This window comes from Phaethon aethereus (assembly GCF_964289735.1).
Source record: "Phaethon aethereus genome assembly, chromosome: Z".
Taxonomy (NCBI): Eukaryota; Metazoa; Chordata; class Aves; order Phaethontiformes; family Phaethontidae; genus Phaethon; species Phaethon aethereus.
The window spans coordinates 65,150,052-65,166,498 of NC_138577.1; the positions used below are offsets into that span (position 1 = coordinate 65,150,052).

Consider the following 16,447-nt stretch of genomic DNA (forward strand, 5'->3'; position numbering starts at 1 on the left):
CAAAAAAAGCCTGAAAAGTTTCTCTTTTGGCTAGGGTGAGGTTCGTTGTTTTTTTTAAAACAGGTTTTTTTGTAATACTCTCTTTTCTTTAATTTGTTAGTCAATGACTACCAGAAGTGTTATACTTCGTTGTCATGGAAAATCACTTACTTGCCAGTTCTTAATACATAAGTTCATCTTTCTCTCTGAGTGCACTATCTAGTTTTTTTCTCTCTCAGGAGGGAGGGGGGCAATTTTTAATTCATCACACTGTTTCAATACTTAAACCATTACCTATCCAGTATCATGGTGAAGTCCTGTACCATGCTTCCAGCTTTTACAAGGAAAAATGATGCAATTATTTTATATATTTTCTCTGTGTATTTTTATGACATGTTTTCATTTTAATTTCTTCATATGAAATTGCCTTTTTCAAAGTTTAAAAATCAGTGACTTTGCATCATAGTTTTGCTGAGGTCTGTTTCCTGGGCTTTGTAAGGAAAATTATTTATATACTATTATTTAAATTAAAAAAGTATCTTGAAGTCTTACTAGATATGTACAGTAACAAAGCATGTGGAGAGAAATAAATGTGTATGTATATACATACACTTTCTTTTTACATAAAGACCTGATACTCCTGTTGTAACCTACCTGCTTGCTAGGGGTGGAAAGCCTGATCATGCGGTTAATCTAACAGTTGCACAGCACTTCCAAATTCTATAGCTTCTTCAGCAGTTTTGGTAAAACACTGCTTTTTCCACTTTTGGCTTTAGAATTCTGTTGATTTTGAGCAGTGAATACTCTGGCTTGACAACTTTGTTCAGCTGTTGACTAATGAGTGAATTTTAAAATTGCCTACTTCCATTGGCATCTGGTTTTGACATCAGTATGATTTTCTTAATCTTTTTGTCAGAAGCTTCTATGTTTCATTATCTTTGTAATTGTATTTTTGTTTTAACTCAAATTATGCAGTGGAAAAGAGCTGAGAGTAATTCATGGTCTGGTCATTTTAAAATTGTAAACTGAAATATTGTGTCCTTGTTCAATGTATTTGTGCTTTAAAATGGTTAGAAAATGTATAACTAAGAGCATCATAAGTGGAGCATATAGATCCACTTTTTCCAGACTACGTCTGGGAAAATAGAAGTAATTACCTGAACGGAATGTTTTGCATTTAGCACTGTAGTATAATAGCCATTGGTAAATGTTAACATTTTAACAGTTGCTGGTATTGCTGCAGGTGGCATTCCAATTTTTAAAAAAATGAGGAAACAAATACAGAGCTTGACATCCTCCTCATTCAGGTGATAAAATCACAACTCTGACTGCATTTCACATACTAAACAGCAGCATAAAAATTGAAGCAGGCAGACACTTTCAGCATTCCATTGTGTAAAGGTTCAAAGTGTTTGGTGTAGAATTTGACAAAGAGCTTCTTAAGGAAACTATTCCAACATGCTCTCAAACAGAACTGCTAAAAAAATTGAAAACTATATGTGTAGAAGGAAAAAGAAGTTGTGCTAACCTCTGTGTGTGTGGTTAGGAATCTAGTAATTTTATTTGAAGATATTTTGTCCTTCTACAAAAGTTTTTAGAGTTCAGGAGCCCATGTATCCGGGTCTTGTGAGCTGACATACAGTGAACTGTTGAAAAAACATAAGTATTTATTATGTAAGATTTCTAAATACTGTCTGCAAGTTTTAAAGCACTAAGTTGGCCAATCAGTCCCTCACTTTGTACCATCTTTTCTTACAATTCATCAGAGAAGCACAATGTAATTTAATGTCACTACAAAGATAAATTTCATATCTCTCTTCTGCCTGGCAGAATTCTTTTCACAATTGTTAGTCCCATTAGACTACGGAAAGGGTAGAAGTGGTCATGCTGAATGATAGTATGATTCCAGTCCAAACTGTCTCGAACTGTTTGAAATGGTCAGGTTATTATTAAAGTTATTTAATTTTCAGTGCAAGGCACTGTAGAAAAAAAAAATTTCACTGAACATCTGTCTGCATTTTTAGATACTTAATCCTTCTTTTAATAAATGGTCATCTTTTTTTCCCTGTCAACGAAGACTTCTGTCCTGTTTGTGGTCATATCAGTTTGCAGCTTCTTAATTCACTCTCCTTAAGGAAGATTCTCTCTGTTTTGGTTAAAACAGCCTGACCAATTTCCTGCTTAGTGGAACAGTTGCTGTCAAGAAGCTCGTAACTTCATTCTTGTCTGTGAACTGTGACAGATTTACAATTCAGAAGTGAATGGCTAGGTCTTGCCTCCAGCATATTAGTTGCTGCTAAAGACAGCACTTAACAGTTGTGTGCTGTTTCCTACTGATTTACCGGAACCCACATTAATTCTTATGAATTGCTTCTGTTCTACTTCAGTGAAGGTTTCAGAGTGTCTGTTCAATGGGTATTGAATTAGAAGTACTGCTATATCGTATGGTACATAACTGAACTGTCTTCAAATACCTAGTTAAATATAACCGAAAAGGAAAACTAGCTGGGGAAAACTAGATCACTGTGTTCTGGGAGCATAGTCATTCTTACATATGTGGCAATAGCTTAAAAATTGAGAGATTTTAAATGTATCTTTTTCATGTAGGTTTGGAAGGCCAGTCTCTTGAAGTTTCCAATGTTGTTGATATTAGAGGAGAATATAATCGTGAGCTTGCAATGAGAATTTCATCTGATATAAACAGTCAAAACAGATTTTATACTGATCTTAATGGATATCAGGTAATCATTGTCTATTAATTATAAAAGCCTAGGGTCTCAGTTTTCAACTGTCTTAATACTTCTGATTGTAAAGAGTTTGAGTCATATTAATAAAACTCTCATGTTACACTCCACTAATCATTTAAAAGGAGAAAAGCTTTAAAATGTATGTTGTAAAATTTGATTTAGACCAGATGAAGCTACAACTGTTTTCTTTCAAGGAGTTTGCTAAATAGTCCTTTATATCCTTTTTAATGATTGTAATACAGCAAATTATGACAAGACACCATGTACTTGCTTGTATATCTGTATGCCTTCTTTCCCCTCTGCTTTAGCACAGGGAGAAGCTACCCTTTGGGTAGCACAATACTGGATGTGCATAAGGTCCAGCAACTCAGACCTAGAGAACAATTGCTTGCTGCTGTGGTGGAAATAAGTGATGTATTTTTGGAGTGTAATAACTTGTTCTATTGGTAACGCATCTGATGAAATACAGTGTGACTATTTTCTTAACTTGGACTGCACAGCACATACAAAAGAAGAAACGTTTTCTTTTCCTTACCTTCCTTCCTTACTAAAAGTAGTTTGCAAATACATTGAAAACTGTGCCTGTTGAGTAAGACACTACTGTTTTTCCAGTTAGTGTGTAATACTGCATTTTGCTGCAGACAGTAAAGTGAATATTTAAACATGAAAATAATTTTAATACTATTACTCATTTGTCATGTACCATTCAAGAATTCCACTAGCACCTTAAAAAGTTCCCATTATAAACCAACAATTCCTTTTCTGCTACCTTGAATCTATTCATTGCTTGCTCTCTAGAGGAGAAATAATTTTCTCTCATTCTATAACTGTGATTATTCCTTTTTTTGTAGGTTCCCTTGATGAATCTTTCAGGTTTTTTTTAAATATTCTTTGATCTAAAAGTACATTGAAGTTATCATTTCCAAAGCAGTAATTTTAGCCACAAATCTCGAAAAAGCTAAATAATAGTCACATGAATGCTTTGGTGCCAGTTGTCAATCAATGCTTCTAAAGTACATGGGATGAACGTCTGAAAAGGTCTTTGAAATTTAAATGCATAAAAATAATGTATTTTATTGAAGTTCGTGTTCATACTGCAGATTCAGCCCAGACTGACGATGAGCAAATTGCCTCTTCAAGCTAATATCTATCCTATGACTACAATGGCTTATATCCAAGATGTTGGCGTTCGTTTGACACTTCATTCAGCTCAGTCTCTAGGTGTTGCAAGCTTGAAAAATGGTAAGTATAAGACGATAGATGTTATAAAAGCCTATCCATCATGATTGTCAGAAATAATTTGATCAGATTACCATACCTACTAGCGTTTGAAGAAAGGAGATAAGTTTCTTCAACTTTGACAAGTTTTAGAATATGTCCATAAGGGAGGAGGTAGAGGTTGTTCCCACATGAGATCCTATCATCTGCAGTGGAAGATCTGTCTCAAACTGGAGAGAGAGAAAAAACATTACGAAAACGACAAAATGAGCAATAAATTGTCAGAACCAGGATTTTTCACTCAAGAACTCTGATGGAACTCAAGAATGAAACAGCAAAACTAAGTGGTTTATTCTCTTTTGTACTGCTCGGGTAGTAGATGGATAAAGTGATGCTAATCATGTGTTTTGATTTGTTTGTTTGTTTGCTTTAGGTAGAAAGAACTAGTCTTAAGGTATTTGCAGTATAGCCTAACATCCCTGTCAAGGAAAACAATAGCAGCTTTTTTGAAGACTAGAATTAGTGAAATAAAGGATAAAAATGACCCTGGGTAAGAATCAACATATTTATTCTGAAGCAAAATCATACCTCACAAATTTAATGGAGTACTTTGAAAGAGCTGGTGAATATGTTGACAAGAAAAATCAATTCATATTATGAATTCCGAGAGGGACATAGTCTTGTCCCTCACAACAGAGAAGGCTGTGATGAGTGGCCTGGAGGGATGGAAACAGAGGTCACTTGTTCAGTCTATACTACTACCAGAATGAGGAAGCATAGCCAGGAGCAGGCAAAATAAGGTATATAATTTGTAATTAACGATATATAATTCCTTGCTGTAATATATTGTGAGTTTAAATTTACGAAGTTTTGAAAAATAACTGAATGAATACTTAGAAGAAACAGGCCCATCAGAAACTATGCCAAAAAAATCTACTTCCCAGTTTCTTTTCAGAAAAATGTCATATTAATGTCTATTCTGACAAAAGATGAATACTGTACGAGATTCATGGCAGTATTAGCAAGCCTAATTCATTTTAGGGCAAAGAGTTAATGCTGGCCAATAGACTGAAGCTTTAATGAAACCATAGTAGAAAATATCAGTGTTTTTTTCCAAGACCAGCTGATACAAGACCCAAACCACACTTTTTTTTCATGCCTTCCATTGCTAGAAGCCAAATTCCCTTTGGCCTGATCTTGTGGATGAACTTGACACCACCAATGTTTGTAGGCACTAATGACATAGAATATTGTCACTAAAGAATGTTGGAGATAAGGTTAGGTAGTTTCAGATCTAGATCTTCTATGTTTTGTTCGAACAGCGATCCTCAAAGATGATCAATTTGAGGCAAAACCCTAGCCTTACACCTTAATTCAAAACGGGAGTTTTTTTCTTACTCATTTCCAGCTGACTTCTGTCAAAAGAAGTTTTCGGGGTTTTTTGTAAAAACAAAATCTGTTTTTACTTGAAGGAAGAACAAGTATTTAAGAAAATTGGGTAAGTATATGTAGAACACTGAAGAATTATAAGAGAGACCACTTTACTAAGCAGCCTTTTCTAGTAGCTTAAATTGTGCATTTCTTATTTAGGAAACAAGTACTTCAGTCCTCCAGTTTTATTTAGGAAACAAGTACACTTGTTTGAAGATTCAGTGTGCAGAGACCGTAACAGCCTTAATTACATGCCCTGAACTGGATTCCCTCTGGAGAGACAAACTTGAAAAGACAGGAACTTCATCTTCCATAAGACTATTTATGATTTAACATCATGCTTAAGGGGCTATTCTGAATGGCAATGCTACAGTTCAGTATAAACTCAGAAATTCATACTCAGTGTTCATCTGGTGCAAAGTTCTTTTCTACTCCCACAAGTGAAAATACCCTTACAAGAAGGAGTGATTGATAGTATTTATATACTCATAATGCCTCCCTGGTTTTTCTTCTGCCTCCAACTGCAAAGTAAAAACAAAAAAAAAAGAAAAAAAAAAAAAATCTATTTGTGAGGTACACACTCTTATGCAGTGTAAGATGAAGACAGTTCCTTTACAGAAGGTCTCTCCATACAGTTGCAGAGACTTGGGGTGATTCTTCTCTTGATGTTCCAAGTATCCTTGTTACAAATAATAGTTAACAGTAATAACTTTTCATGCTAAACTTCTATTTAGACTTTTATGTTAAAAAATTTTCAGGACCTTCTCCTGAAAGGCTTGTGAAAATTTTTTGGAAGGTTATAAACAGCCAAAGCCCAGAGGTATTAACTGTTTTCCTAATCAGTCCTAACAATATTGATCTGCTATTACTCTTCCATATGCAAGAGAACAATTGTGTTTATATTTTAGGGTATTTTTCTTATGTTTAATAGAAGCTTTACATATTCTTGTTACCAGTATAATCCTTGTATTGCTCTTTTAGGTCAGTTGGAAGTCATCATGGATCGTCGACTTATGCAGGATGACAACCGTGGCCTTGGACAAGGTGTCCAAGATAACAAGATTACAGCTAATATCTTCCGACTTCTGCTGGAAAGAAGACATGGAACAGATATGGTAGAATTCACTGTCTGTTTTTTTTTCTGGCTAATTAAGATATAAATATTTATTTCTGCTGCAGCAGCAGTGAGCTCAGAAAAAAATTATTCCATTAGCATTAGAACTAAGGAAACATAGCTTCCAAGGGAGTTTTGTCAGCTTGCTTGCATATTCTTATTGTAAAGACTTCATCTTTCACTATTCCTCATACAGATACCTGCAATACCAACCTTCTCACTCACACTACAACAAATCACTGGGGTACAGTTGTGGAATTCTCTTCTTTTTTTCTTCCTTTTTTTTTATACTCTTTTTTTTTTTTTTTTTTTTTTTAGTAAAGTTTTAAAAAATTATTAACCAGTGAGACTTCTGGTTCTTAACAAAGTTGACTGAGTCTGGAAAAAGGTTGACAAATTATTTCAGATGAATGGGTGGAAAGAGAAAACATTTTATAAAATTAATTTTCTTAGGAAGTAAGATTTAAGTGGAAATATTTAGATGCCAGATTCTCACTTCATTATGATTCTGGGAAAGTTAAGACCATTTTGGTGTAAGGTGTTTGTGTGGGGTTTTTTTGTACTTGCACAGATGATCTCTGTTTGCCTTTTTCTGTGTTAGTCTTTTGAATAACTCTTCAACTTTCATTCAGTTCTTTGCATTTTCTCTCTTTGCTTTTTTCCCTATCATTTTTGAGAAGGACAGAATAAGAAGTACATCTTCATATTGAGGCAGTAGAATCATGATGACAGCACTGAGTATATTTTAAAATCATCACATAGCTAAAGATGAGAGGTTGTATACTGAGATGTTAATGAATATGTAGATAAATTGGAATTAATTCTAGTTTATAATGGATGTCATTAACTGCTGTGAGAGGATGATAATATCAAGCTTAAAGGTAATTTCCACCACTTAATGATTGACTGTTTTTTTTTCAGGTTGTACATGTCATTATGATTTTCTAGTTTCTCATCCTGTATAACACAGGCAGCATATTAACTGCATTTATCAGTGTGGTGTGCAAATATCTGAGCTAACTTGAAAGAAACTGACTTAAGTTTTGCAGCAGTGTAGCTTTGACGACAATGAGCATTGCACAGGTTAATCTACTTTCACAAGAAGAAACTTGCAGAGAGATCTATACTGCACAGAAAACTTCTTTAGTACCCAGAGTAATTTGTGTTATATTACATTAGAATGTGAAGCTGGTGAGTAAGAATTACAGGACATGGAAATCTATGTTTACATTAGCAAATAATTTGAAACAAAAGGAGCAGATCAAATCAGTTAGTGCCATGGTGCTTGCATTGATACTGTGTGCAGTTTTGGTATTTTCCATAGAACCATAAAATAAGTCACTGAAACATATTTCTGTAAGTCTTCTAGTCCTGTCACTGCTTAAAGCAGGTCTATTTTTGTATCACAATGGAGTTAGAAAAACTGTCCAAAGGGTTAGTCATCCAAGTGAACATCAATGGAGATGTGAACGGTTAGCACATGTTAATGCATGCATCCAGGGGAGCTTCTTGGTTACTTCCTTCTAAAAAAAACTAGTCCGTGCACACTGAGACTCCTCTGCAAACTAGCACAGTGCCTGGTTAAGTGGGGTTAGCCATAGGTTTAATTTCATAAGGGCACTGCTGCTTCAAGCCGAAACACTCCTTTGGAAAATAGTTTGAGGTTACCTCAGAACAAAGACAGCCTAAACAACTCTGAGATTATTTGGTTACTGAAACGTTTACATGTGTCTTTGCATACATTTACCATTTTTTTGGGATACCACTCAGATCCCAGCTCAATAGAATAACAATATATTTCCCTTTTCTTACTAAAATCCTCTTCCTTGCCTCCATTTTTGAAAGATTCTGTGCAAGCTGATGAAAATCTTTCAAAGGAGAAGGGACAGTTGCCTGCTACCATCAGAGATTTTGAGCTGTTTTGAGCACCTGTGTTCCAGCTTCTACCTTCCTTCTCCCTGACCCTTCCTGCTGAGCTTATAATGGTTTTAAATAAGTGCAGACTAAGTCTTTAGGTTGGTTCTTACACACTCTTGCAGGGGCTTGAAAAGAAGGGGTATCAAAGCTATGGGGGAGTGGGCACAGTCAGAAAGGTGCTGTTGGCCCAACTGATACAGTGTGCACAGCCCTTGCCAGCCAAACAAGATATTTTAAGAAAACATTATCTTTCTGGTGTTTTAGCTGGAATTCCCCTTTACTATATTAAGAGTGTTCTAGCATGTTTTTTTTTTTAATTATCTGACCATCAGTACATTTTCTGATTCATGTAACAGTTTCAGATGTGTTAAAGTAAGGAAGGGTAGTAGTCCCCTTTCTTTCTAATTTGTTAAACATACAAGCATATTTTTTACTGCATTGTTACTCAGAAGGTACTTAAAATGGTTTAAAAGTAGCCCTATCAGAAAAATTATGAAGAAATTACATGCAGTTTATATATGTAATTGGCTGCAGTGTGACTCATACACTGACCTTAATTTTGTTGTCAAGCCCTATTTTGTTATTGACTTGAGAAATCATGGAAGCTACAGGAGGAGAAAGTTTTGATCACTTGGCATCTTTGCCAGTACAAGGTTTTGCTAAACTGTATTCCAAAATACTTCATTCTGTCTTTTCTCAAAAACAGTTCTAAAGAACAGGATTTTTTCTGACGTTTGTGAAACTTCTCCCTAAAAGGAGAGTGTGTGAAGTGTAGGTTGTGCAATTCTTTAAAATTAATTAAAGTAAGTGTGCATCACTTGGTAATTACCGTGAGTTTTTTTGGTTATGCCAATATCAACCAAAATTTTCTTTAAATTTACATCTCTGAAATACATCTTTCCTTCCCAACACTGAACAGTATATTTTAGTGGCGAAATCAAACCACACGAATGTCCTGAAGTGTAAGATTGACCTGTCTAATGGGTAGGTAGAATTCTTAATAATTGCTAGCATACTCAGGTAGCCTGTATTCTACTAAGTCCTTAATCCTAATGTTATGTGGGTTTTGGCTCTTGAATTCTATCTCATCTAACCAGTAGTAAATACTCCTGCTGATACTGCCTCTGTGCAAAAGACTTCAGGTTGATTTGCTTTGCTGAAGTGGTTTGGGTTGTTCTTTTCCTCCCCTAAGCTGGATACTACAAAAGATGTATTCAGACTGACAGCATTGTTCATTAAGTAAGCTATGTATGTAGTAAGAGCTGGACAAATCTCATTTTGCTTTGCATTATACTCACCTGATTTATTGGCAGCTGAGTCCCTCAGAACTCTGTTGATGTTGTTACTGTATTTTGATACGATTTCTATAATGCATCTTTTTCTCCTCCTACTAGATATAACTAATTCTGCTTATATGTACATTTTGTCCTTGCAAGCATCTTTTGACTCTGCATATCTTTTTGACTTCTCTTCTAATATTCATTCTTCTTTTTCCTCAGATTGTTAAGCAAGAACTGAATGCATTTAATTTTTAAATTGAAGGGATTATTATTTAGCTGAAAATGAAATGGAATACAGTTATCAATGCTTGCTTGTCAAAAGAGTAATTTTTTTTATTTTTTAAAATATAGACCCTTTATTTTACATATATTGTAAGTTTTGTTAAAAATAAGCATTGATACCTTTTCACCTTCTGGGCCTTAGTGTGTTGTATTAGTATAAGAATATGAATGAAATAGGATTTATAGAAAGTGGCAATATCTTTATTTCATCGGTGACATAGCTGGAGAAAAGATGCTATTCCAGGCATACACTTTCTTCTTCAGAGTCCTATTTCATACATTGCCTTGACTTGCTCAATTTATATAACTGGATTTATAGCCTAGTCTCAAGCAGAAAGGCAGGATTCAGTGGCTCAAATAGCTGCTGTGGTTTGGGGGAGGTTGTTTAGAGAAACAATAACACAGGCAGTTAATATAATCACAAATATGTGGCAGTCTGATAATCAAACTTCTTTTCTTTCACCACATACAACTAATCTTCTTCTTATTAAATATCTGTCAGTATCCACTCTTTCTGAAAATATATGCTTGGTGATACAGCTATTTCTGTTTGATTATTCAGTTGCATTTGCCACTTATTTGGTGTTCATATTTATACTACGTATGTGTTGTGGTTTAGCCCCAGCCGGCAACTAAGCCCCACGCAGCCGCTCGCTCACTCCCCCATGGTGGGACGGGGGAGAGAATCGGAAGAGTAAAAGGGAGGAAACTCATGGTTTGAGATAAAGGCAGTTTAATAGGTAAAGCAAAAGCCATGCACGCAAGCAAAGCAAAACAAGGAATTCATTCACCACTCCCCATGGGCAGGCAGGGGTTCAGCCCTCTCCAGGGAAGCAGGGCTCCATCACGAGTAAGGGTTTCTTGGGAAGACAGATGCCGTAACTCTGAACGTCCCTCCACCCCTTCCTTCTTCTTATCCCAAATCCAAAACATAGCCACACACTAGCTTCTGTGAAGAAAATTAACTCTACCCTGGATGAAACCAGGACGTGTTTCATGTACTAACTACATGCTGTACTGTGCATTGTTATGCATAATTAACTTGATGTTTCAAAAAAGCAGGAACTCAACATTGGCTTAAGTACTACCATTTAGAAGCATTTTCAAGCCCACGTGTGACAACCTCAGATATTCTAGTATCATTTTTAGTTACGACTACTGTACTGAACTTGTCAATTATATACAAAATCTTGAACTTTAATGTTTTCGGGCTTTATGGTGGCCACAGAATTAAGTAAAAAGACCTTTCGCTCTCTTTCTCTCACACAGAACAGAATGCATCTTCTTTAGAGCCTTGCCACATATATTTAGTAAGGGAGGTACACTTACTTCTTGTTTCATTTGAAGAGAGATTCAATTATGTGTTAGTTCTTTCCAACTCTGCTTAAGACGCTACATTTAAATGATTATTACTGCTACTGCTATGTATAGATGATACTTTATTTCTTATGCTGGAAGTTTGTGTCCGCTGCTCAAGAACAGTGTTTCCGTCTCCTATCTACAAATACTACCTGCTTTCAGGCCAGCACTGTCCTTGTTTTTATGCCAAGGCACCTTACACCTTAATTTCTTTCAAATACTGTTTTTTCTTGACACTGTGACAAAGATGTGTTGCAGAAGGGTTCTAAATAAAGATGGATTTGTCTCCAAGCACCATTCATGTGATACTGTCCAAAGCTGTAGTGAGTGAATGTTGTCACCCTACAACAGGGCATCAGCCACTCATAGCTGGCTCATGGTGAAGCAGGTAGCACAGAGGACTGCCTGCCTCTGATTTCTGGACTTAGAGCTACATCTCTTTTGTGGTTTTTTGTGTGTTTGTATGTACATCTCTACAGTGAATTACTTCCCTTTGTTTTTATTTGCCTTTATTTATGTGTACCTATCTTCCATCTCTCTCTCTAAAGAAAGTATTTTACTTCAGTAGTATGCAAGGTATTCAAGCTTGATCTCTCCACTTATAGCCCGTATAGTTCACCAAAGTGGGAGGGGAGACCTCTTTAAGGTCTTTCCTGAGGTTATGTGAGCTGGTGCAGTTTGAGATCTTACGCTTAAACCTTTATATATCACCACTTCTAGGACGGCCTACTTGTTCGTGCTGCAAGCTCTGGTGGTAGGGCAGAATGCCAATTAAAGAAGGGGGAAAGGGTGCAAGTCCAATTTCTTCTTCTTGTATTCTCAAGTGAAATAACTCTCAAATTATAATCTCCTTGCACATGGAAGTTTCCACCAGCAGCAAGGACTTCACATGAGCAGCAGACTTTGAATGCAGATAGCCTCTCTGGAGGCAAAAATTAGGAGGTATCATTGTTTCTGTCTTTATCATCAGTTTGGTGATCTAATTCCTTGTCGAAGCAGAACTCCAGAAAATTTCTGATTGCTGTGTTCTGCCATCACCGGGGACAGGATAAGCTCTTCCCAGTCAGTGGGAAAGAAAATCTAGGAGCGTGTCCCTTCCACAGCTCTGGCATGGGTTATTTAGGCATCAAGTCCCTCGTCCTTTCTTTTGCACCATTATTGAACAATATAAACACCGTAAGAGAATTAGAAGAGAAGAAATAAAAGTTGTGTGAGAATCTATAACTAAAATATAAAATACTTTTATTGTTGAGAAATTATGTCATGCTGTCTATCTGCTTTTGTGATCCCTTTCATCCAACTATACTGATGTCTGCATATTTGTCAACCTTGGTAGTTATGTTGGTGTGGTTAAGGTCATGGTGGATGCCATCTTTGCCATCTGCACTCTTCTATAGACCAGCAAAAAGCTTTTCTCCAAATGACCTGTTTATAGAACATGATTGCTGTTATGGTATCTGATTAAAGACTAACTAAATTAAACGCAAGGACCTGATGGACATTGAAGGAACAGTGGTGAAGTGAAGGTACCTAATCAGGGAGGAGTGGAGCATGCTGAACTGGCTGCTCCTGAGACCATGAAAGGAAGATTAGATTGTTCCTGGTGTGAAATCCAACAAGATGACTCAGCAAAAATTACTTTATGCATATTAAGGGCATTATTGCCTAAAGGGATCCAGGACTTACAGGATTTGGAGGAGGCAGAGAATTTTGAACTTGTTTTAAGAAAATGAAAAAAAAGAAATAAATAAGAGGCTTCTTGTGGGGTGTTCAGTTGAAGGGACATAGGTGGTGAAGGAGATGGACCGAGGAGGAACAAGTAGGGGAAACAGTGGTAGAAGGGACATAAAAGAGTCTGATAAGTCCAGTGCTTGATCACCACAGCCTATCCTATATTCTTATTACATCAGGTTTCTCTGTGAGTGCACAGACTTTTCTGAATCTGTGTGAGCCATTGTCCAACTGCAGAGAAGACTAGGAAGCAAGTAGAATAAGAGGTCTGTGCATCAGCTATTGGAGCTGGCGAGACAGAGACCATGAGACTGAGGGATGGGTGCAACTGGCTGCCAGTTGCTGGCAAGACTTGTATTTTCTATGTGTGCCTGTAAACTGCTAGCAGACTTCAAGCTGAGAGGTAGTGGGGCGGCACCTGGAAGAATGCGAAGTCTGAGCTGGTGAATGGTTAAGAGGGCTAAGATCCGGGCCTGGATGACAAGTGGTGTCTCTCAGGGGTCTGTATTGGGACCAGTACTGTTTAGTATCTTCATCAATGACATAGGCAGTGGGATCAGGTGCACCCTGAGCAAGTTTGCAGATGACACCAAGCTGAGTGGTGCAGTTCACATACCTGAGAGACAGGATGCCATTCAGAGGGAACTAGAGGAGCTCAAAAAGTGGGCCTGTTTGAACCTCATGAGATTCAATATAAGCTGGGGCATGAAGGGATTGAGAGCAGCCCTGCTGAGGAGGACTTGGGGGTACTGGTGGATGAAAAACTGGATAATGAGCCGGCAATGTGTGCTCAGAGCCCAGAAGGCCAACCGTATCCTGGGCCGCATCAAAAGAAGCGTGGCCAGCATGCTGAGGGAGGTGATTCTGCCCCTCTACTCCACTCTGGTGAGACCCCACCTGGAGTCCTGCATCCAGCTCTGGAACCCTCAGCACAGGAAAGACATGGACCTGTTGGAGGGGATCCAGAGAGGGCCATAAAAATGACTCGAGGGATGGAACACCTCTGAGGGCAGGCTGAGAGAGTTGGAGTTGTTGAGCCTGGAGAAGAGAAAGGCTCCAGGGAGACCTTATTGTGGCCTTTCAGTAATCAAAGGGGACTTCTAAGAAGGATGGGGACTGACTGTTTAGCAGGGCCTGTAGTGATAGGACAAGACATAACAGTTATAAACTAAAAGAGGGTAGATTTAGACTAGGTCTAAGGAAGGCGTTTTTGACAATGGGGGTGGTGAAACCCTGGCATAGGTGGTTACCCCATAGTGGATACCCCATCCCTGGAAACATTCCAGGTCAGGTTGGACAGGGCTCTGAGCAACCTGATCTAGTTAGAGATGTCCCTGCTCATTGCAAGGGGGTTGGACTAGGTGACCGTTAGATGTCCCTTCCAACCCAAACTATTCTGTGACTTTATGATCAGATGGACTTAAAGTCCACACTGATTTTTGAGGGATCAGGGGTTGTTGAGTATACTAGTGAATCAAGAGAGTGAGGGTCTTTGACTAGTGAACTTCAGACCTTATCAGCTGGAGGGCACAAGCAGGTTCGGATTACCTGTTCTTCCCATATTACCCAAGTAGTCTGTGTTTATGTGAGTATAAGCTGGTATAGGTGCTGCTCTCTACTCATTTGTATGGCTGGCCACGCGTGTGGGTGCAAGCCTATTGGAAGTACACGCTCTGCCTTTCTCCTGCCTGGTCTTGGAGGAGCAGAAGCACAGCAGGCTCCCATCTGTCGACCTGAGACAAGAGGAGTCCCCTGGTGTTAGAGACTAACAAATTTGGCTCTAACAGACTGGGAAGAACTCCTCCTGTGGGTCCAAATTTCCCTGGATTTGGTTACCTGTAGCAGTCCCAGGTTTCCTCACCTGCAGTATCAGTGCCAGCTAAGAATCCACAGGCAATATAAAAACTCTGGTGATTTTAGAGTCGTTCTGAACCAATTTACAGCTTCATGGATATTTTACAGTGCAACAGAATTTTAATTTCTTCTATAACCAGCCTCCATGGACCTCTTTCACCTAGTGTGGCAGAAAGGTGTTTCCAGTGTAACAGCCTCCAAGTGAATTGATAGAAAATCTTCCATTCCCCGAGGTAAAGAGGAAATAGCAGGTTTTGTCTGCTCACTTGAGTCATCCTTTGCTGGTCACTTCAATAACTATCAAAAAACCCTAAGCATTCCAGATCATTGTTCTCAACAAAGGACTTTAAATATATTGTCCAAAGAATTGATACTTTGATGTGCAAAACTGTAAAGTAACTAATGAATATTTCAGTGTTGACAAAAATATATACATGAACAACTCAGGCAGATCTAATCCTTATAGTTTATATGGGTTTTGCCCTCCAGGGTTTCAGGAAAGACTGATGCTCTAGTATAGCAGAAAATAATCTGCCATCAGTGTTCTTGTTTATAGTCTTTGTAAGATTTCAGGATAGCTGCTTGTTCAGTATTCACATTTGTGGCTGTTACTTCTGTTTGCAATTTATCCAGGGCTCCCTAAAAGTAATTCATTGTAGAAGACCTGCTTTTGTACAGAGATTACCTGAAGATTGTTCTGCTGAAAATTCTTGTGCAGCTTCGAAGTCTTAGGCTTTCTGAATCCCACTGCTCGGAGAAGATCTTCCAATCACCTTATTTGATTTCCATACAAAATTCCCTCTGCAACCACTAGGCAGTTTGAAAGCTGCTGGAAGTGATGGGCAGTGTTTTCTTTGACACATGTTTACATCAGCATTGCACCCTTTGACACTGAAAAGGAATTATTCACCTCAGAAGAATTAATCCAATTTTCATCAGTGACTAATTGCTATTTTCTGCATTATGGGTGTAAGCTCCATTATCTAACATCCTTCTTCTTTCCTTCTCAAAAGCACCAAGAATTCTTACAGGCACACAAAAATCTATCTCCAGACATTGACTTCAGAAGAAAAGGAATGATGCATCCATATCTGGAGGACTTTCAGAACTTCTCTGATTATTCTTTTTGTATTACAGTGTGCAACTTTGGATGAATTTAAAGCAAGTGGTTCTGATTTTCACTTGGTGAGATAACAGCCAGGCAGTCTTGTCTGTAAAGCCTGCAACTAAAATGAAGCCATTTATTGCTTATTGGCAATTTAATGATTTGTCTAGTATCAGTTCCAAATAAAACCTGAATCTCTCTTCCAAGTTGGGAGCTTTAGGGCAATGTGTGTGCAAGAATGTTGTGCAATTTTCGCACACTCTTCCTGTTTACAGACATCTCTTTCCTCAAGTGGGGAGCACCCTGTGTAGTTAAGGATTCAAGATGTTTGCGTTTGAGGAAGAATGTATGTGATTTTAAAGCTAAGGCAGCTGTCCTTACCTATCCCTTATTTTTGTCATGTGTTGCAAAACTGCATATTCATATAGTC

General features: G+C 37.7%; 1 protein-coding gene across 1 annotated transcript in view; it reads left to right on the forward strand.

Moving 5' to 3' along the window:
* MAN2A1 (mannosidase alpha class 2A member 1) overlaps positions 1 to 16,447 on the forward strand; it is a gene marked incomplete at its 5' end in the record, with an annotated part of 122,262 nt that overhangs the window by 91,804 nt on the left and 14,011 nt on the right. The window contains 3 exons of the mRNA XM_082013450.1: positions 2,587 to 2,720; positions 3,827 to 3,968; positions 6,357 to 6,490. Coding sequence (XP_081869576.1) covers positions 2,587 to 2,720; positions 3,827 to 3,968; positions 6,357 to 6,490 — 410 coding nt within the window. The remainder of the gene's footprint in view (positions 1 to 2,586; positions 2,721 to 3,826; positions 3,969 to 6,356; positions 6,491 to 16,447) is intronic.